We start from the raw sequence: 23,842 nt of genomic DNA, 5'->3' as shown, positions 1-23,842 counted from the left end.
CCGGTTAGACGTAGTCCTACGTCAAAAGCATTCGATTTTTCAAAGATCGATTCAGCAGAGATCGATACTTTGGTACTGATTTAATCAGTAAATCGATCTCTACGCCGTTTAGAAAATCGATACGTCAAGATCGATCTTTTTCTATAGATCGCCCAATCCTAGTCTGAGTGATGCACGCATCTTCTGGGGAGAATATCCTTAACACAAAAAATATATGTATATACACATTCCTTTTTGCTACGTTTTCGAGATTTTGACACTTTTTTCTCAACATAAAAACTTGTCTTCACAACTGACATCCCAGTTCATGAAATTAACAGAAGTCTCCCGGTCTACGGTCTACAGATCGATGGTGGATGGTGGAACATTTGAATGACGCTCGTCGATTTCTGGATTATAATATTTTGCTCGACTCGAATTTGACTGGAGTCGCGACGAATTATTTATCTCATTATAAAGAATAGAGTCCATAGATCTCTAGAGCACTCAACCAGAAGAGCATTCTTTTGTTCTTCTACGTTCGGCAAATAAGATTTGAACCACCAACTTACCGGATAAGTTTGAATTTCGGCACATTGAGATATTTTCAGACATGGGTTTTCGTGGATATGAATAGGATAAACCTAGACACACCTTTCGAAAAAAAATTGATTTGCTAGCTCATCGGTTTATGAAAATATGAGATCCATTCCACAAAGCTCTAAAATCGGTCTTAATTTTTTTATTGTTTGTACTAAGAACGAAGTCTTCACAATATAATCCTCGAAAATCAATATACAGCTGTCAGCGTATTGGAAATGGGAGGGCAATTGGGAGGCGAATTATTCCGAACAAATCCATGTATGTCCTCGATCATAACAAGTGGAAAAAAATTAGAACTGCAGCGTAAAACTGGCATATAACAGTCTTTGTGGATAGGTCGTTTGTAGTAGAGGCGGGCAAAACGGTTTATTTCAGTGAGCGGCTCAGAGCCGCTCGTTTATTGGAACGAACCGGCTCTTTTGAGCCGAGACTCTTTTGAACCGCGACACTTTTTTAAGCCGAGACTCTTTCAAAAAGCGGCTCTTTTCGAACCGCGGCTTTTTTGAGCCGAGACTCTTTGAACCGTGGTTCTTTTCAGCCGAAACTCTTTCGAAAAGCGGCTCTTTTTTGAACCGCGGTTCATTTGTAAAGAACCGTGGATCGTACGCTCGTTCCGGTAAACCGGCTCAAATGAGCGGCTCGTGAGCGCTCGCCCATCTCTAGTTTGTAGTGATCGCAAAATAATGGGCTGTTTCACACAATGCATTTTAGACTTTTTTTTAAACAATGTTCCCTTCCATGATGCATCCATTCCTATGTTGTGCCTGAAGAGTTTTCATCAAAAAAACCATCTTCGAATTGTTTATTTGCAAAGTTGATTACCGTCTCACCACTCGGTGGACATCTTAATTACCGAAAACCGTAGTACCGTAATTTTTTTTGTAAAAATTTAATCACAAAACAATTCAACTCAATTTTATTCGATTCGTTAAAGTAGCTTACTTAAACTATATTACTATATTACCCCCTCTCAAACTTAAATGAATGCAAACTCACACCATCAATTCAACTGGCTTCGTTCCTACAGGGCCCGAGTATGGCACCACCGAGGCGGCTTGGAAGGGAATTCTGACTGAAGCCGATCGACTATCGGATGTGCATCTCAAAATCAAGGAAAACCTCTGCACCGACGTGATGCACCAGATCAAAGGATGGCAGAAAGATAACTATCACAAGGTAACAATCCGCGTGACCTTATTTGTAACAATCTCAATGAGTGTTCTTTCTTGTTAGACTATGATGCAAATCAAGGAACGCAAAGAGATGGAGGACCAGTTCAAGAAGGCTCAGAAACCATGGGCGAAACACCTGGCGAAGGTGGAAAAGTGCAAAGCCGATTACCACGCCGCCTGCAAGACGGAACGATCCGCCGCCAATCAGGAACGAAACGCAAGCAGTGATTCGTCGTTATCCAACGATCAGGTTAGGTTACTGGTTGTTTAGCAACAGGTCTGGAAATTAACTGTGAGTACTCCTACTCCTTGTAGATGAAGAAAATGCAAGATCGAACGATGCGTACTAAGGAGGAGGTGTCCAAGTGCCGAGATCGGTACGATCAGGCGCTGCAGGATATCAACAAATACAATCCCATCTATATCGAGGACATGACCTCGGTATTCATCAAGTGCCAAGAAATGGAGGAGACCCGATTGCGCTTCTTCAAAAATGTTCTTTTCTCGATACACACATGCTTGAACATTTCCGAGGACACCAGCCTGCCGCAGATTTACAAGGAATTCCACCACACTATCAACAACGCTGACCATCAGAAGGACCTTAAGTGGTGGTCTAATAACCACGGCGTCAATATGGGTATGAGTTGGCCTACGTTTGTGGTGAGTCCCAGTATTCCAAAAAAAGGAAACGGTCTGTGCTTTCGCATGCTGAATCTAACGTTTACTATGCCTTCTAACATCCCTTTAATATATACGTTTTTGATGAGGCGTTTCCGTTTTGAAGTTTAAGTTTCTACTCTAGCATGCATGCTAGGTGATGAAAAAAAATTGCACGATTCATCGTCGCATTGGTGGTGATTTTGAATTTTATCCTTACTGTTGTTTTTATTTCACAGTACTGCATGAATTTCATATCACCAATCATCATCACTCATACTGCTGTGGTGTTGACCACAGTTGTACACAAATGATCCACTACAAAACGAAATGCCTTGATATACGAGTCCGACCCGGAACATTCCCGAATTATACTCACTGTAAAGTTTATAAATTTTCCTCTTTGTACATAGGGGAAGGTGGCCCTGATCCGACCCCCTAAATTGCAATGGCAATTCATCATAAAAAAATATTATTTTTTGGCGACGTCGACATTGAAATGTATAGTATAACTCTTTAACTATGTTTTCTACCAGTCGAAATGGTTCTTGAGTGTGAAAAAGGGGAAAACAGAGTCCAAATCGGAAGTGCCTTTTTTCGACATGTTCGAAAATAATGGTCCTAAACCGACCCCCTCATGGTCCTGACCCGACTCCCTATTTTTGCAGCGAATCTACTGCCAATTAGCCGGAAATGACATACACCCCCAATTATATAGGTAATGGGTCCTAAACCGACCCCCTCATGGTCCTGAACCGACTCCCTATTTTTGCAGCGAATCTACTGCCAATTAGCCGGAAATGACATACACCCCCAATTATATAGGTAATCGGGGAAAATGACGAAAGGAAGTCGAATATAATCTTGCTTTGACTTCCGATTTGCTAATAATTACTCTAAATTACCACCAATTATGAAACACCCATGCGATATATTTAACGATAACTTTAACAACGGAAAGCGAATATCCTCTACTGATGTCATTTTGGAATCGATGATGGTAACTTTCGGTTCATTGAAAACGCCCTTAAAAGACCAGAAATGAAATGAATGTACACAATATGATCGAGAATGATAGCTCTTGAGTACGTAAAGAAGAATGAAAAAAGAGCAGATGGTGTTAGAGTGAAATAGAGATTGTAATGTTGGAGTGAAATTGAGATAATAATAGAGATAAACGGATATGGTATCCCAAGATAGTTCAAACGATATAAACAATGAGAGAACCGCCTACAATCAATCCTATTCCCTATTTTCTTGAACGATTTCAGGGTTCCCTTTATTCGAAATATCAATCAGTAAGAAAATTAGTTGACGTTTTCCTCTGTGGTTTATTTAACATTACTTTTTTTATTACTCATTACAGTAATCTCACTGTTTTGTGTTCTTCTCTTGTTTTACTAGCATCATTTCTTCTCGTTGCTTCTTCTTTATTTCTTGTAGTTTATTTATTTCTTCTTTATGCTTCTTTTTCAATTCTTGTTTTCTTCTTGTTGCTTTTTATTTTCCATTTTTACATTTTCTAAATGAACGTTTCTATTTTTGCTGTTGGAGTTTATCCTGCTTGGATATCTCACTGATAAAACGTTGTCTTTCTTCTTCGAGTTTTTCAATTTCTTTAACATCTGTCAAAATCATCATCCGTCCTGGATGCATGATGAAGCTTCCGGGAATGGCGAAAGCGATTCAATTTTCGAACTAAGAAGTAGCGATCGGCCGACGGTTTCTTTTTCTTCTGCTTGGTGTGATGGTTCATATCTTTTCTCTTCATTTTCATTTTTATCTTCATCAACAGTTGTTGGATCAGCAATTATGGCGGGTTTACATTCGGGAGATAAGCTTCAGGTTTTCTCAGCGACAATTTTGGATATCGGGACATGAAAAAGCGAAACCTCTCTGAACCGGCCAATTCATCCCGATTCTAAGAGGGCGGATAGTCAACATCCAGTTGTCTGGCAAATTCATAGGCCAAGGCTCGCACATGAACCGATTTCAATCCGAAATAAATTTCTAGATTTCTAGTATGATAGTATTTACCATTCTGTGGCCTCTCCACAATTTTAATATTGTCCACCTGATCGTTCGACTGTCCCACGGCTCTTTCCTCCTCGTTCGGCGTTCCATGTTCATTATTTTTTCGATGTAATAATAAAGTTGGTCGAGGAATTCCAAACTCACGTCCGGCTGCGCGAAGTGACCATCCGGATTTCATTGCTTTAACCGCCGAACGAAGTACCGCCGGATTTCGTTTTGGGATTTTTGACTTGAATGTTCGTCCCATATCTAAAAAATATACGGTCAATCGTCGTTAGAAAATGATGTTTACTCACTTTAAATTACTTTTTCTCTGTCAAAAAGCTGAATCACAGGATGTTTACTTATGATGTTGCAAAACTCTTTTACTGTTTGGCAATTCTTTATAATCACGGTACACGCAAACGTGAGGTGATACACTCCGGATATGATGTTATTGTTATCGATCTCGTCACGATCACGTAAACGATAAGTTTACGCCGTTAAATAGAGCTTTATATGATCATAGTAAATGGCCTAATTCGACATTTTCTGATTCATTCTACGCACTCATGTTATTCTGGAAATAATGTTTTTCCTCTGTTATGTTTGAATTAATGGAGCTAGGTTATAGTGACGTCATCATTATCAAGCTGGTGAAACTTGTTGCTAGCTATCGGGAGTGTATCGCCTTAGTTTGTATATCGTTGGTATAAGCCAGTAAAACAGGGAGTCGGTTAAGGAACACTATTTAGGGGTCGGTTTAGGAACACCTTTTGGGAGTCGGTTCAGGACCAACCCGACATTTTTCAAATAATCGAATGTCGTGTACTGAAGGCAAGCGGTAGATTCAATGTATATAGCTTATTTTGTTTTTCAGACCATAAGCTATCGGGATTGCCTGGTTTTGTAATTTTTCGCCATCTAAAAGAACGTGTAACTCATTTTCCATACCAGTCAAAAATCTATTTTTTCCTTCTTTGAAGCACTGATAAGACAAAATGGCGGTAAAACGCTAGAATGAAAGGAGCAGGAAAAAACCATATAACCAAATTCTAAGCATTAAGACGCCTTTCATTTGACACTACTAAAAATTCGATAGATAGCGCCATTCCTGAGATGCAAGGGGCGGTCGGTTCAGGGCCACCGGTCGGATTAGGACAACCTTCCCCTATATGCCACCTAATCAGGCCTAAATTTTCTCCTGTAATCAGAACTTTCGTATGAAACACACAAAATTCCAAGACAAAGTTAAAACATACGTATGAAACACACAAAATTCCAAGACAAAGGTAAAACATACGTATTGCAAAACCAACAAAAAAGTGCTTCAGCCCAAATACAAAAACAAAAGACGATCAAAACAAACAAAACACGAATCTATTCTTGCAGGAGTACACCGAAGAATTCCGCGACATTGCAAAAGGAATCAAATCGAAAGAAGCTTTACCCGCTGCGCCGATCACGCTCATACATCAGCGACCTGTTGCCGAAGATTTGCATGTAATTTGAGTTTTTCCCTTTTATTTTCTCATATATCTGCACATACACAGAAATAGAATATGTTTTTTTGATAGAAGAAAAAGATCAGTTCCAATTTTCGTAGAGTATCCATACCGGTTTCGCAGTTTTCTGTATGATAGTGTATTCAGAATTATTATTAGTGTCGTAGTTTGATGACAGTATTTCCTCTTTTTGAAATCTTCTTCATTTTTCAATCAGTAGATTAGCAATTCAAAATAGTCTGTTATTTGCATGCGTTTTTTCTGTTTTTTAAAAGAGATTTCAGCGGAAGATTGGTTCAAGAAAAAACATCGATGCAGCAAAGTTTAACAACGTGGTTCTAACCTTTCTTGAATCCTCGAGTGTAGTGTAGTAATGCCTTTCTTAGTGTTGCGTTGATTTAGTTTGTCGCATTCCAGTAGAGATAGCCAACTGCCAGCTCGCACTCTCGATTGTGTCGTCAATCATTCACCGAAATTAATCCGTATTCTTTTATTTCCGTTCTCACTGATGAAACATAGGAATATCCACCACCGGCAAGCAACAACAGTAAAAACAGCCTAAACCGCACTTCGGCATCGCTCAGTATTAGCAATTCGACTAGCAATGCGAACAACAGTTCACAACGGGCAACAACACCGAGCCAGGAATCGCCCAGATCGGAGAGCGCGTCGATGAAGAACAATGACTCCGTGACGACACCACCGAGAAGTTCACCTGTTCGTGCCAGCGCTGCCGCTCCGGTTGTTACGTAAGAATAGCTCACAGTAGCATGTGGAGTAGCAACAATTATGGTAGCTCAAACGTGTGACCCCGTTCTCCTTTTTCAGCAATGGGACTGGTAGTAACGGAAAGGCAAACGATTCCCAGAATCCATTCGACGAGGAGGAAGAATGGGATGAGGGCGACGGCAACGATAATATCCTGGTGGATAACGGTGAACCTGGAGTGCCAGTGAAGGCACTGTACGATTACGAGGGAGCGGAAAGTGATGAGCTCACGTTCAAGATGGGTAAGTTGCCGCAATTGTTTTTTTTCAACAGATCAACAGTGTCTACGCTGTAACAGATTACCTCGACGAAATTGTAGCACGAAACGTTATCGCACTCGCCGTATTCTCCAGATCTAACCCCAGAGCACTTCGCCGGATATAAAGATGTGGAAAAATAAGTGGACTAATAGTTCGAACGGGGATTACTTAGAATAAAAATATCTTTAGTTACTCGTGATAATTATGTGCTTTGCTCAATATATATAACTTAATGTAACCTGGGAACTAGATTTTCCAACAATTGTGGTTTGAGCGTGCAAATCGTTTCGTCATCGTTTGTCTGTCAAACCCCGATTTGCCCTGAAACCAATAAGAAAGGGCTAGCTTAGAGTCGAATAAACTGAGAATTTAAAAGCTTATTAAAAACAAAAATAAAGAAGTACTGTCTTTTATTAAGTAAATACATTTCTAAACTGGAAAATCGCTTATTTTTAACAGAATTTTCTTGTATAGGAATAAAATGAATTGAAGAAGCAGTTGATTTCTGTCGTTATGTTATTGTTTTCAACGGTTGAAAAATTTAACCAGCCCAAATTGGTGGCTCCATCCAAGCGAAGTGTTGCGCGGTACAAAAAATATATTTTTTTAAAAATATAAAAAAATATAATTTTTAATTTTAATTCGTTTAAAATTTAATTCGTAAAAAAATTGTTTTTTTCTTTTTCACGACATTCTTAATAGCTTGGAAAAGAAAATACGGAGAAAACACTCATAGTGCATCCTACTATGATAAAATTATCATCGAAAATTTAAATATTTTTTTTTTGAATTTCGAAATTTTTTCATACAATATTGGATATTTCTTTAAATAGATCAGATGTTGATATGTTTAGTCTTATGAATTTAAATCCACGATTTTATTAATCATCTTCTATTTTTTTGTGAGTTTGTCTTCACCAATATTAGAACGATAGAATACTTTGGAGCATGTTTGAGACTACTTTGTGGCAACAATATATTAGTTTTTTTTACGTTAGATTTTTAAGATTTTAACTTTTAAGAGATACCACGATACAACGCCATATACGGTTAAACTTCTACGCATTTGCTCGATATCCACCTGGAACCTATCCTCAATGGTGTATTAGTTGTGTCCACTGTTTTTGTACTTGATGTTACCGACACGGTACAGTTGTATTCGAATTCGGATCCGGAAAATTCCTAAAATAACTGCGACACACAACCAAAATATTCACCAGAAATAATTTATATGGCAAAACAACGTTTGCCGGGTCAGCTAGTAAATAGATATTTTTTTGTATCTCGTAACACTGTTAATATTCTGAAAAAATCACACATCTAGACAAAGCGTAGAAACGCATTTAACCTTTAACGAACGAGTGCATTTTTCTAGAACGATGATCAGTTGGTCGCCAGATATTTAAGAAATTGAGTGCTTTATTTCCAGAGCAAGGAAGGGTGCTCCAGATAACGTTGCATGCACAAAAATAGGCATAACCAAACAGAATTCCTGAAATAAAACGGAACTCTGCAGGTATTTTTTAAATCCCTTTTTTGTTTATTTTAGGCTCATTAGCATTTTAGCTGTAACAGAGCCGAATTTTTAATCGTGTACATGTCACATGCTTATCATATCTATAATTAGCACATTACACAGTTGCCATTTTTCGGCGTTAGAGTATTCCCTTCTATACCATTGCATATGGTACACATTTACACAGTAGCCATTTAGGCGTAAGAGTTTTTTCCTTCTGTTCTTCCATTATCCAGTTAGACCGGGCAGCGGAGACAGTTGATTGATCATTGTTGAGTTATTTATAGAACAGCAGCCCGATGTGTCTTGCAACGCAGAGCAGTTGTATGGATGAATCGATCTTATTTCGACCGTGGATCGATCTCCATCGCTGATGATTGTTGCGTGGACGTAGTTATTCTGTAACAACACAAAGATGGTCAATTAGGGCCCTGAGTTTTTTTGAACTCATGATCGATCGCTTACTAAGCGAACGCGCAACCAGTGTGGCTACGGAGACTCCAAATTCCGCAGGTATGGCGGCATTCGTTTTTTTTTTTTGACGTAGAACTACGTCTTTCATTAAGGGTGTCAAATCAGAAAACAGGTCACGTTTTTATGAAATAAAGTTAACGTTAATAACTATTTTTGCCGCGAACGGATTTTGGCGATTTACATACTAAACGAATCGGAAATTCCCTAAGATTTGTTCAATGTGCTATACATTCGAATCCCCTGGTTTGTAAATGGTTAAAATTCATGAATCGAATGTCATGTCAATTCGTCGTAAATAGCATCTTAGTATTTCGCCTGCTGGAAGTTTGTTTTTTTACTAGTTTGACTGTAATATTTTAATCTGTTTTCATCGTTGACTGTTTAATTGGACCTGTCTACATCGCAGTATTGTGAAGTTCATTTGTGTTTTACTGTTTTAACGACCCGAAGGATATAACTCGAAACCGTATCTCCGTCATTTCACCGTCTGTTTTGTTTGTTGGGAGATGGAGAGAAAACAATGCGGAGAATGCCAGCTGGAGATAAATGAAATCGAGCCACTGCGTTGTGGCTTTTGTGAGGTTTACTTCCACATCAGCACGCAATGTTGTGGTTTCAACCTCAGTCGTGCAAGCAAAGATCTGTTCTCCCAAGGAAAGGCAGTATTCGTATGTGCGACTTGCCGAGATAAATTGGGAGGTAGAAGTGTGAAAACCTATCTACACGACGAGATCACGAATGGCACTGCTTCGTCAACTGATGGGTTACCCGCTCAGGTCCAACAGTTAACCAAATTGGTGAAATCGATGAGTGATAAAGTGGACAAATGCATCTCTATCGACAACTCTGCCGGGCGTCCACCGACTCGACCAAGGATGGAAAATACCTGGCCCCGACTTGGTGTTAAACGTCGTCGCGGTAATGAAGGCGAACCGATTGGTACTTCTTCTGTCCGCGGAACCAACAAAATTGATCTCAGTGACTTGTCTCTGCCATGCCTGACACCATCTATCCCCGCTCCTAAGTTCTGGCTATACCTATCCGGATTGCACCCGTTAGTAACTGTTGACGATGTTCAAAAAATTACTTCTCGTTGTCTGAATTTGACCAGTCCTGCTGACGTGGTACGTCTTGTTCCTAAGGAGGCAGATACTACGAAGCTGACTTTCGTTTCATTCAAAATCGGATTGGATCTATCATTGAAAGGCCTCGCTCTCGACGCATCCACTTGGCCCGATGGATTACTATTCCGCGAATTCATCGGCTATCCAAAAAACCAGCGTGCATCCAACGGCAATGCTCAAGCAACTACTTAAGGTTCTGTCTTCTGGACGGTGGAAATCCTAGGGTTGACACCATTACCAATAATCATCTATCGCGACGACATTCTGTGAATGGTGAGAAGCCTAGGGTTTCCACCAGAGATGGGTATCTGTACCATTCACCAACTGTTCCCGCGCCTGATGATTGCTTGTTGCAGAACTCAACCAGCGAAGCTAGTCGTTTATGGATTTACTACCAAAACGTTCGAGGACTGCGGACCAAGATCGACGATTTCTACTGCAACACCCTGGATTGTAATTTTGATGTCATCATTTTAACCGAGACGGGGCTCAACGACGCCATCAATTCGACGCAGCTTTTTGGTAGCAACTATACTGTGCACCGATGCGACCGAAGCTGTAAAAATAGCAACAAATCGAGTTTTGGAGGAGTTCTAATTGCCGTACACCATCGATTCGTCAGTAACAAGATAATTGTATCCAGCGGCGAAACTTTAGAGCAGGTGTGTGCATCTATTACGATTGGCTCCAAGCGACTACTGCTGTGTGCAATTTACATTCCGCCAGACAAGAGCAAAGACCTCAACGTACTAAATGGGCATATTGCGTCCATCCACGAACTAGGGAACATTGGCTCCGATGACGATCGCTTGCTAGTATGCGGTGACTATAATCAACCTGGAATTTCCTGGAGTTGTTTTGATGGTCTCATCCAACCCGTGAATTATGTTCCTTTATCAATGGCTAGCTCCCTATTGATTGATAGCATGGATTTCCTTAATCTGCTCCAAAGGAATCTTGAGTACAACCACTTAGGGCGAATTCTCGACTTGTTTTTCTGTTCCTCTGATTTGCTTGTGGAAATCTCGAGATCGGTTTCACCACTTCTACCAGCTGACCTTCACCATCCGCCTCTTGTCATCTCCTCTCCACCTTTGGTCGATGATTGTGCGCAGTCGCATAATATGAATGAGAATGTTGAGCTTGCGTTAGATTACAGGAAGATTGATTTCCTTGCTCTAGATGACTTCCTGACTGGCGTTAGTGATCTTCTTGATGGACTGAATGTTGATGAAATGGCTGAAACGTTGTGTTCCGTGCTAAATAATTGGATGAATTCGAATGTCCCAACTCGTCGACCTGCTGTTTCTCCTGCCTGGAGCACCTTGCTGTTACGAAAATTGAAACGGAAACGTAATGCCTCGCAACGCAGACTTCGACGTAACCGTTGCTTGGCAAATAAACGTATTTTCCACTTGGCGTGCAACGAGTACCGTAATCTAAACTCATCGCTCTACAAATCGTACGTATTGCGAGTCCAAACTAATCTCAGGCGAAACCCAAAGAGCTTTTGGAGCTATGTAAACTCTAAACGGAAGAACTCGACTATACCTCCCAGCATATTTTTAAATGATGTTGAATCATCGTTCGGCGAGCAGAAATGTGAACTTTTTGCCACTCATTTTTCTTCAGTGTTTACCTCGGAATCAGTTAATTCGGAGGACCTTATCTCAGCTGTTGCGGATGTTCCGGTGGATCTAGTCAACATTGATGCCTTTGAAATCACGCCCAATATGGTAAATAATGCAGTCAAGAGAATCAAATGTACCTTCGCACCTGGACCAGATGGCATTCCATCTGCTGTGTATTGCCGTACGAATGGAGTTCTCGTTGAGCCGCTGTGTAAAATATTTAACAAATCTCTCGTTGAGTCGAAATTTCCAACAATCTGGAAGCAGTCTTTTATGGTACCGGTTCACAAGAAAGGTGACAAACGAGATGTTAAAAACTATAGAGGGATAACTAATCTTTCATCTGCCTCGAAACTGTTTGAAATAGTTGTGAGCAGCATCATTCTCGAGAGCACCAAATGCTACATCTCCAGTGATCAACATGGCTTCATGCCTGGACGTTCGGTTACCACTAATTTGCTTAGTTTTACAACGATCTGTTTCGAGCAATTGGAAAATGGAGCCCAAGTAGATGTCATCTACACCGACCTCAAAGCAGCCTTCGATACCATCAACCATGATATCCTGTTGGGAAAACTTTCAAAACTTGGCGTGTCTGAAAGGTTAACGTCGTGGCTTCGCTCATATTTGACTGATAGGTGTTTGCGTGTAAAATTGGATTCTACTACTTCTTCGAGTTTTACAAATATGTCAGGTGTGCCGCAGGGTAGCAATCTTGGCCCCTTGCTGTTCAATTTGTACTTCAACGATGTATTGCTTGCACTTGGAGATGGATGTAAGCTAGCATATGCGGATGATCTGAAGTTGTATTTCATCGTGCGGACTGTTGAGGATTGTATGCGTTTTCAGTCGTTATTGAATATATTTACTGACTGGTGCCGTCGAAATAAGCTTACGGTCAGTATTCCCAAATGCTTGGCAATGTCATATTATCGCGTCGAGCAACCAATCACTTACGACTATACCATAAACGGAGAAATACTTCATAGAATCGATGAATTCAGTGATCTAGGTGTTCATATGGACCAGAAGCTAACATTCAACCTCCATCGCTCTGCTCTGATCACTAAGGCAAATCGTCAGCTTGGATTTGTGTCAAAAATCTCAAAAGATTTCTCTGATCCTCATTGCCTGAAAGCCCTCTATTGCTCTCTGGTACGCCCAATCCTGGAAAATGCTTCGACGGTTTGGTTTCCTCATCAGCTAACATGGAGTTTGAGGATCGAACGTGTTCAGCGCAAGTTCATCAGGATTGCGTTGCGAAATCTACCATGGCGCGATCCGCAAAATCTCCCACCATATTCTGATCGCTGCAATTTGCTGAGGTTGGAAACCTTAGAACGTCGACGAAAAAATCAGCAAGCGGTTTTTGTTGCAAAGCTTCTGAATGCTGAGGTCGATTGCCCAAGGCTACTCTCGTTGTTGGATATCCGAGTGCCACCGAGGGCATTACGAGCTAGAACGCTGCTTCAACCAAGATATCATCGAACGACCTTCGGGTATAATGAACCACTCACAGCTATGATCCGTATGTTTACGACTGTCGAAGATTTGTTTCAATTTGAAGAATCTTCTGCTAAATTCCTCGCACGAATTAGAAACATTAGAAATTTATAGTATTAGGTCATTTCATGTAGACAACAGTCCGATGAATAAAAGTGAATAATAATAATAATGAAAACTTTAAGCGTTTCCATTTTCCCATACATTTGTTCTGTCCATTTGTGTGCTTTCCCGAACAGAGCTGTCAATAACAAGCAACGAAGGGGAAATCGTAGTCTCTGTGAACAAAGGAAAAGAAGAAGAATGAAGGGGAATACTTGCCTAGAGTATAAACAGTGGATCTTGCTGAGGCAAACTTTCATTCGGCATCGGACTGTTGAGCAATCCAGATCACTTTGCTTTCGCTGCGTTTCGATCTAAGATTGGACCCCACCAGTGGTAGTGGCCAGTAATATTAACAGAAGCGTTTCTTTTGAGAATAGCGCAAAATGATGAGAAGTGTTTATATTCCTACTAGTTTCAAGTTTACGATATACGAACGATGCCTAGAGGTGCGATTCCACTGAGGCAATACTAAATGAGGAGCTTAGAATGCAAGGGGTGTGAGTGACTTGATCGATTTCTCTTCATCAACTTTTTATTCAGTTAATAATTCTATTGCAAAAACGTTCCAATTTGAGTTTGCTATAGAATACGATAGATGAGGCTCTGACCTGTCTTCCGCATTTTCAAATACAGCTGGGAATGTATTTGCAGCTAAGTTATGACCAAAAGAGAGAGTCGCTGTAGAGAAATCGATGAAATCACTCACACCCCTTTCATTATAAGCCCCTCAAATAACATGTAGCATGATATTTGATACTTGCAAGTGTTGTCATTGTTGTTGTTTCCATGTGGTGTCAAAGATATATTGATGTAGTTATGAGACGGTGCTGGTGCAACATGTATATAATCGACTGTAGCCGAGTCTATGTCAATTGCGAAAAAGGCCACCGGAATAGCGTTCGAGGTAAATTTTTAATGCATTGACATGAAACAAATTGCGACATACGATCAGCTAGTGTATTGTCCTGTGAGGGCAAGAATGAATCATCAATCAATTATCGTCAACTGATTCTACAACGGAAAAACCATTCAGAGATTATTCTACTATGCAGTTGTTTCTAAAATTTCACAGCATTATTGAATAACATCCGAAGGTATAAACGAGCGACTTATATGAAAAAAACAGCTTAGTTCTACGTCAACAATGCGGTCGTATCTTGGACACAACCTCCTATAATTTTTTAATATTTGCAATGTCGCGAGCAGACTTCCTGTGCGCGCGCGCTTTATTTTCGAGAGACGAATATCGATTTTCTCTTCCTCACAACCCTCCCATGTGCAAGCGATGAGATCGGGCTTTAACACGCGAGCTTTGGATTGGCTCTTTCTCTTTTCTTTCGTAAAATATTGAGAGGTTTTTAGACTTCCTGTGCGCGCGCGGCTAAATTCCGAGAGACGAGTATTGATTTTCTCCTCCTCACAACCCCTTCATGAGCAACCGGGCTTTAGCACACGAGCCTGGGTTCGTCTCCTTCTTTTCTCTTTCGTAAAATATTGAGATGTGAATACTTCGTTGCACCTCAACATGAGTGATGCACATGTGTTGGTGCTCGCTAGACTTTCTCGTGTGCCTGCCTCAAAGTGACATTTGGTGCAGTCGGGGGAAGTTGTGCTTCTGGTGCTTAAAATTTTAATCTTCGTAATATGACACGTAGAATTTTAACGCGCACAGGAAGTCTGCTCGCTCGGCAGCTTTCTACCACGCTCATTTGTTGAAGACAGCTCCCAGTGACTTTGTGATATGCGAGACTGAATAACGCAAAGCACACTGTTTCTTTTGCGTGCTGTGCGAGATCTCGGAAAGTCTAGTCGCGAGTATGGCGGTATTCGTTCGCTAAGTGTCAAATACGACTTAGAGGAGTACTGAATCTCTAAGTCCTCCAATAAAAATATTCAATATTTCATGATTTTTAGTACTATAATTTTTGATGAAAATTTTTTTGATAAGATTTCTTGATACCCCATAGTAAGACGCACTTTCAGTATTTTTTTAAAATTTTTGCCTCGACAATAGCGTGCAGAAAATTGTAAAGAACGATTTTTACCATAGATTATTTGGCTCCCTTTACAATATTTTCTATAGAACGGGTGATTTGGTTTGGGGACACTTTTTACTTCCTCACCCAGCCAGGCCCTTTGACCCTAACGATTTACCCCAGTGCATTACATTTCTCTCATTCGTATTTGTAGGAAACACCCACACACACATATACACACATGCCCATTGCCATCGATACGATCAGTAAATGAAGCTGTTATTATTATTATACAATTGTTACTAAGAGAAGAACCATGAACCACGTCTAGCAGCGGAGTAAAAGTTACGCCATTTTACCAAACAACAATTATTTTTGTCCCCGTGAAAAATCCTCGTGGAAACCGTAGTAAACACGCGTTTCTCGAACGATTATCGTGAGAAGTGATGGAAGAGAACCAATTTTCGTTGCAAAAACTGAATAATAGAAACTGAAGACCGTACTCGAAAAAGAATGCAACAGACAAAATAAAGATCACCAAAAATTCATTTTTACTCGGATATTTTTGAAACTCTCAGGGAATAAATAAACACATATTACCTATATTTTTGCAAAGTTGATTTACTCAACCTCCTCTTCCAGGCTAAATGTCCGTACCTTGAACTTAATCACTGGCTTCACACTACTCCATAACCGGTTTCGCGTAATGGCACGATGGCGAGTCCCGCCAAAACAGAGTGTCTGAGTTCTGGAGCCACTCTTCTGCATATATTTGATAGTGCCGGTCGTTATGTCCGGCTTGCTGAATTTACCGCACCCCCAGATCGCCTGCCACACCAAGTACTTCTTGGAACATTTGTAGACCTTCTTGTTTTAGAATATCCAGGCGAGATTCTCCGACGAAAAACTTCAGGCCGGATATCTGCTTGACATTTGCTTCAATGCACGTCTCGTCGTCTGTTACGACGCAATCCGGTTGCACCTACCTCTCGCAGCACAGCTGCTTGGCGCGGAATTTGCCCTCCGTATTATGTTTATCGGTTCTTCTAAACGCATTCCTTACCTTGAAAACATGAAGTCCGGCCCGCTTCATTATCTCCTGGCCGAACCAGATGGAAGGATGATCTTCTTGGCCACGTCCAGCATCGGAAGGTTCGGATTGCGCTTGAAGTAATCCCTCATATTCCTTGCCTTCAAGTGGTTGGTCGTTCTCGCTTTTCTTTCGCTGCCAGCTCGCCGCTGGGTTGTTTGGGACTACTTAGACGATTTAACCGCACGGGACACGGTAGAATGGTCGATTCCCAACTGTTTCGCAATCCATCTGTGTGAAGGCCGTGCCAGATGATGGTGGGCGAGCGAGCGTTCCGCTTAAGCACTTGTGGAAGGACACTAGCACACTTTCATGTCCTTTGAAAGGACGGATTGGTTCCACAAGCACGTTAACAGAACCACCTCGATCACAAGTGGACTGTATCACTGGCACTTCCTTCTGGATGGTTGCTGGATCTACGGTGGAATCAGGATGATGTTCTGCTGATTAAAAACTAGCTAATTGTTTTGGCTTTTTACAGTTTTATTCACATGGTTAAAATACACGGATGGTCTTTATTCAATGATGGTTGGAAATGGAGTGAGAATTAAATTAAATTAAAGGATAATATGTACACACATTCTCTATATACAAGGAGTTTTCTTCTCTTTCTCTCCCGTTGCATTGGCTGGTGGTGATGTCGAGCGGGCGGGGCATGCGTTTCTGCTTTGCTCGCGTCATATTCACAAAACTTTCCGCTTAGCTCGGAAAGCAAACATGTCTGGACATGTTGGGGCGCGAATAATCTGTTTGACAGGCCTGGATTTTACACGCCTGCGCCCATATTTTTTTGTCGAAGCATTTCTTGTTTGGTAGAAATTTCGATAAACACCTGACATAACGTGACGAAATTTTGCACATGTAAATATTAAACTCTAAACTAGTTTTACCCAACATTTCATCAATTTATATCCATACAATGAAAAGTTATACACCAAAGAAAATGTTGTATTTTTTTCGATTACAACCTTTATTCGACCTAGCACTTCACGGTCGAGTTGCTGCCCGTACGAGAGGAAATTTGGTGCTACGTGGAGCTGGGAGTGGAACCGGAAACGGTAGTACAAACGCCAAGGCTAAGGCCACCATCAGACTGCTGGTCGAAGACTAGGTGACGACCAAAGCCGCTTGGATGGCGCTCCAAAACCAACACCAGAAAACCGATTGTACGTCGAAGGTGTGTCTCTTAAAACGTATTTGCGACAGATGTTTCTTCGACAGCGAGGATGAGGCGGAATGAAGAAGTTATTCTCCCGTCTGGCCAACGTTGGCCAGGAACTGACGGAAAACCTTACGATTGCAACGATCCTAAGGAGGGAGTTCGACATTTTAAACACAGTCCTTCCGCCGACGAACTCATGTTGCAGTTGAGCAAGCGAAAGTTCCTTAACGAAGCGTCGAAACCGCAGGGTTCCAGTTCAGCGGTTCAAGTCAGCTACGACGATCAAAAGTAGCAACCAATCGTGTATCACTACTGCAAGAAGCAGGCACAGCGAATGCCGGAAGGAGGCTCGTGACTCGAAGAAGGGATCCAAACCAGCTGAGAAACCTTCCAACACGGAGAAATCAGTGCCCTTCTTCTCAGCTGCAGGAGGAGTAGCACTAAACCATTGATTGTGAATTCCAGTGCAACGCGACATATACCATTGCACAATGGTCCAGGAGATGCATTTAAGTGGAAATTAGCATTTAGAGCTCGACAGTTATTCTCTAGACAAAAACTGTCTTAGACAAAGTTGTGACTCATGATAGAGCGCTCGCTTTTATGTTATCAAAAATAGGGTGACCAAAATTGTCAATGAAATAAAAAATCTAACTTTCTTATCTTTATGGTTAGAGGTAAACATAGTTCGACAATGTTGTAGCTCCAATTATTTGAGACATCTTTGTAGAACAAAGTTTTTCTCTTGAAATAACCGATATAGCGCCTTTTTTCTAAGTTACGTTAGGGTCACCATGAAAAAAACTGTTTTTTTTTTGCTCTTTTTATGTTTCAAATTTTACATGCAAACTGTCTTCGAAAGACTTTTAGAGTTTACTAATACAAACATTTTCTGATGCAGAACTTGTCAATATCTCAACTTTACTCAAAGTTATTGATATTTCTTCCCAAAAAACATGCTCTTTTCATTTGTTTGTCATTCATTCTGGGGCAAACGTAAACAAAGTTTATTGGCGGCATTTGAAAAAGCATGTTTCACTCTACATGGTGTGTGATTTTCAAAACTATGTTATTTTTTGTGTTTGAGTAAATTAAAATTGAAATCATGAGTTTTTGGATGAAAACCCATCAATAACTTTGAGCAGGATTAAGATATTGACATGTTCTGTATCGCAAAATGTTGGTGTTGATAAGCTCTAAAAGTCGTGCGAAGGCCATTTTGATGTAGAATTTTTAAAACTGTCTTAGACAAAGTTGTCACATATGATAGAGCGCTCATTTTTATATTATCAAAAATAGGGCGACCAAAATTGTCGATGAAATGAAAAATCTAACTTTCTTATCTTTATAGATAAACATAAACATAGTTCAATAATGTTGTAGCCCCAGTTATTTTAAACTACTTTGCAGAACAATGCGTTTTTCTATCTTTTCAAATAATCGATTCAATGCTTTTTTATAAGTTGCATCAGGGTGACCATGAAAAAACGTGTTATTTTCTGCTTTAACTTTTATATTTTAAATTCTACATCAAAACTGTCTTCGTACGACTTTTAGAGCTTATCGATACCAACATTTTGCGATGCACTCAAAAATAACATAGTTTTGAAAATCACATATTATATAGAGTGAAATCTGTTCTTTCAAATTCTGTCAACAAACATTTTTTATGTTTGCCCCAGAAAGAATGACAAACAATTGAAAAGAGCGTGTTTTTTGGGAAGAAATATCAATAACTTTGAGTGAAGTTGAGATATTGACAAGTTCTGCATCGAAAAATGTTTGTATTAGTAAGCTCTAAAAGTCTTTCGAAGACAGTTTGCATGTAAAATTTGAAATATAAAAGTTAGAGCAAAAAACTGTTTTTTTCATGGTGACCCTAACGTGACTTAGAAAAAAAGGCGCTTTATCGGTTATTTCAAGAGATAGAGAAAAACTTTGTTCTACAAAGATGTCTCAAATAATTGGAACTACAACATTGTCGAACTATATTTACCTCTATCTATAAAGATAAGAAGGTTAGATTTTTTATTTCATCGACAATTTTGGTCACCCTATTTTTGACAACATAAAAACGAGCGTTTTATCATGAGTAACAACTTTGTATAAGACGATTTTTGTCTAGAGAATAACTGTCAAGCTTTAAATGCTAATTTCCAATTGAATGCATCGCGACATATCATTGCTGACTAAAAACTCTTCCGAGAGCTGCGTGAAAGTTAAGTTGAATTCGTTAACCTGGCATAACAACCGAGCGCATTTAGGCCGACATCATGACGAAGCTGTTGACCGCGTCAAGCTGGACAGACACCGAACTGTCATCGGCATCAGTGATCCAACCGAGTATCGACAATGTTCGGAAAAAATCGATAGATGGACAGCATTTGTATTATATCAAAGTTGGGTTGACTTGTTTTCTTTTTTTCTTGTTCCTTTTTGACGTAGGACTACGTCTTTCATTTCTATACCGGGGTGTAAAATCAAAGTTTCGAAAACGAAAGCGTTACGCCGGAGACCGAGATTTTGAGCGTTAATAGCTCCTAAACAGCTGAACGAAATGGTATGATTAACACTTCATTCGAAAGATAAAATGTCTACGCGTTATATACTTGTTACTTTTTGATACAAAAACTTGTTTCAATAGTCCTAAAATTGCTTTCAAAACAGGCTATTGAAATCACCAATCGGTATAAAAGCGAGCGCCGCTCGGAAATCCACTCAGTTCTAATTGAACAGCGATTGGAGCATGTTGTCGCTGTTGTGGTGAAGCTCTTCGTTTATCATGAAAGCGCGGATGAACGGTGTCACCAAGAGCCTGTTTGTGCACCTTAGGCCGAAAGGGAATCCATCAGGTGGAGAGTGATGCCACAAACGGTTCCGCTTGAAACATCGGAGCAGCCAACACACACACATACACGCGCGGAACTATTTTCGTTTGGATGCCATTCAGCATCGAGAAATTTCAGGAAAGATGCAATCGTTGTTGAAAAATAATCTGCCAGTTCCCCTGAGAACTGAAAAATACATTCATGCGAAAGAGTTCATTTTAATGTTTTCTATCCATGTAACACTGCGACCAAATATTTTTCAATTAAGTGCTATTAACAGGTGGTTATTGAGTTAGCATTAACCACTGGTGGGCTTCGAGTATCGAGGAAAATCAGGAAAGAACTAATCGTTGCTGAAAAATACTCTGTCAGTTCCCCTGGGAATTTAAAAATACATTGATGAGAAAGAGTTTATTCTAATGTTTTCTATCCATATAACAATGCAACCAAATACATTTGGTTTTGTGATTTTTCAATTGATCGCAATTAACAGGAAAGCTTCTGAAAATTATTCTTTTTCGGCGAGGAATCAAGGGATCGAGGGATTCATTACCTAGCCTGACCTGACCTGAAAGACATGCAGTTCGTTTGGAACTGTGAGGGAGGGCAGAAAAGCCAGGAGGCAGGAGGCAGGAGAAGAAGAGAAGGTGACCAAGAGAGTATCAGCACCGAAAAACGGTTCCGATTGAGACATCGGAGCAGCCACCACACACACATACACGCGCGGAACTATTTTTGTTTGGTTGCCATCCAGCATCGAGAAGATTCCGGAAAGATATTATCGTTGCTGAAAAATAATCTGCCAGATCCCTTGGGAATTGAAAATTACATTCAAGCGAAAGAGTTTATTTTAACGTTTTCTCTCCATATAATACTGCGACCAAATACAATTGATTTTGTGGTTTTTCAATCATGTGCAATTAACAGATGGTTATCGGGTTAGCATTAACCACTGGTGGTGGACTTCGAGAAGAATCCGGAAAGATATCGTTGCTGCAAAATAATCTGACAGTTCCTCTTGGCATTGAAAATAACATGCAAGCGAAAGAGCTCTCGTTTTCGAAGTGCCTCAAATATTCATTTGGTCATTCATTCAGAATGGATTCAGATTCAACTTCAAACAAATGATCACTGAATCAACGATAGTCCTACGTCACCATTGCAGTTATACCATAGATATAACCCACTTCCTGTTTTTTTATTTCTTTTTTCTTATTTCATAATGTGTAAAGGAAAAATATATCGGGGAGATAAAAGATAGTTTTTTTTTGTTTCTCAAGGCTTTTATAACTTCAGAGACGATCTCATTCAGCCCAATCATTGATTTGTTCCGTTGGATGATCCAGTACGACCTTTAACAGATATTTTTGGGTTTTCCATTTTGTCTCTGATTATTAATATTACAATGATTAATGATTGCCTAAACTGATACAGTTTTGAAAATCCGATTACTGCCTGTCGGATGTACAAGGTCGTATTATTGATTTGGCGAACCTATTATAGAATTGCCATTTCTATTGATGTAGTGAATACCTTACATTCACACAATTTTTCTCTTCACAGGTGACGTTTTCGAGAAGCTGGAGGACGAAGACGAACAGGGATGGTGTAAGGGCCGAAAGGACGGACGCGTTGGCTTGTACCCTGCCAATTATGTCGAGGTGATAGCAACGTAAAAAACGGCACCCAGCTGCATTATTCGGAAGAAATATTGAAGGAAGTGAGAATGTTGTAAGATATTGCTGCGATCGGCGATAGCAGAAGTGCGCACGAACCTGCTGCGTACACGTTGTTTTAAATTAAACTTTACCATATTTTTGTATCGGAACACACCCCTCTTCGTTTGAGCCACAGCGTATCGTTCAGTCATGTTATTCGTTTTTGTTGAGTAGAAATAAAATACGAGAAGCGAGATATATTTTTACTTCGCAGCTATTTTCGGATCACTGGAAGTTATTATTTCGATTTGATGTCTAAGCTAAAATGAGGAAGATTTTGTGGTAGGTTAGGTAAGCTTTTGTTGGAATATTTTATACCTAAAATAAAACTAAAAATAAAAACTATGCAAGTCAGTTGGAACCTTTTTTGTCGTAGCTTGGAGTCATACACGTTTGTTAGGATACCAAGTAAGTGCTTGTAATTTCCACATTATAATTTTTTATCCCGTGTCTGTTGGAATAGTTGTATGTGTCCGATTGAAACGTGAAACTGGCTGATTTCGGGTAATATTTTGCTCATCTTGTCATATGTATTTTTATAAAAGCGTTGGGTAATGACTGAACCTTTGCATGTATGCGGATAGATTTTGAAAATTGACATGCGCCAAGGTATGGACAAATTTTGTGTAGTTACGTTCATTGAGTAGTAGATTTATACATTTGCAGTAAAAAAAAAGATAAAGTCAAAACAAAACGTTTGTTATCACGCTGCATTTACTCATAACAAAGATCCATACAAGAATAGGGTGAAATATATAAAAGCCTCTAGAACACTCACTCACATCCATACATAGCAAAATCTTTGTCCAGACAGTAGCTATCGCAAAGATGTAAAACCATGTTGATAAAAGATAACACTAGCGCCAACAATCAATTTGTAAATCATAAAATTGGAAACAAGGTCACTCATTAGAAAATTTGCCAAAAACGTTATGGGACTAAACATATGTTATGATAAATAACTAATCTTTACAAACACAAGTAACTGAACCACCATCGAATCGATGTCGTATATCAAAAAACAAAATGATAGCAGGTACAGCTGTAGGGAAAAAACATTTTTACAATTCTACCCATATCATCGAAGCATAAGCAAACATAAGAAGAAAACGGCGGTTTGAATATTTGTCCGTGGATAATTTTAAATTGATATGAGCTATTCGCGATGACCTAAACCATAGGCTTGACCTAAATTAATATTGTTTCCTAAAACTGTTAGACAGCACTCGAAATAGGAAAAACAAACTTATTTTTGGCACACCCGGAATCCGAGGAACATCCACAGTTTTTAGCAAAATGAGTGAAATCCGAATGTGAACGATTTAGCGATATGGTTAACCGTTACAATACAATGCAGAGAATTGTCAGTTGAATCGAGTATGTTGTGTAACATATTACGTTTGATGAAATATTATATGACGAAACGCAAAATGTTAGGTATAAGTAGATGATAAAAGATTCAAGTTATTTATAATTAGTAAAGTTGAACGGATAGAAACTCTTTATTGCTAGAGAAATTCCACAGAATGGTTATTTTCGATTGATTCTATACAGCATGCAGTTTGATATCTTTTTCGTTCAGGATTTTCTTGAAGTTCTCCGCTGATACCTTGTTCATTTCGCAGCTCTCCAGCTTTCTCGCTTTTTTCCAGCAGTCTTCAAAGTCCTTCTCGGATTGGTCAAAGTTGCGGAAAATGGTTTTAATCTCTTCTTTATTCCGGGGCACAAAATAATCGACGTGTCCAAGTCCATAGA

The 23,842-nt window shown here is 39.7% G+C and overlaps 1 protein-coding gene across 2 annotated transcripts in view; it reads left to right on the top strand.

Moving 5' to 3' along the window:
* The window catches only part of LOC129775040 (protein kinase C and casein kinase substrate in neurons protein 3), a 116,116-nt gene extending 92,541 nt beyond the window's left edge, over positions 1–23,575 (top strand). The window contains exons 5-11 of one of the 2 annotated variants that reach the window (XM_055779214.1): positions 1,610–1,758; positions 1,816–2,004; positions 2,070–2,417; positions 5,820–5,930; positions 6,452–6,681; positions 6,761–6,942; positions 21,933–23,575. In XM_055779214.1, the coding sequence (XP_055635189.1) occupies positions 1,610–1,758; positions 1,816–2,004; positions 2,070–2,417; positions 5,820–5,930; positions 6,452–6,681; positions 6,761–6,942; positions 21,933–22,045 (1,322 nt within the window). In that variant the 3' untranslated portion in view covers positions 22,046–23,575. The remainder of the gene's footprint in view (positions 1–1,609; positions 1,759–1,815; positions 2,005–2,069; positions 2,418–5,819; positions 5,931–6,451; positions 6,682–6,760; positions 6,943–21,932) is intronic. The other variant, XM_055779215.1, reaches the window with a different exon arrangement.
* Positions 23,576–23,842: the final 267 nt, after the last annotated feature.

This window comes from Toxorhynchites rutilus, chromosome 3, assembly GCF_029784135.1.
Source record: "Toxorhynchites rutilus septentrionalis strain SRP chromosome 3, ASM2978413v1, whole genome shotgun sequence".
In the NCBI taxonomy this organism is placed as follows: Eukaryota; Metazoa; Arthropoda; class Insecta; order Diptera; family Culicidae; genus Toxorhynchites; species Toxorhynchites rutilus.
Note: the sequence above shows the minus strand (reverse complement) of the source record. Positions and strands in the feature narration are given on the sequence as shown.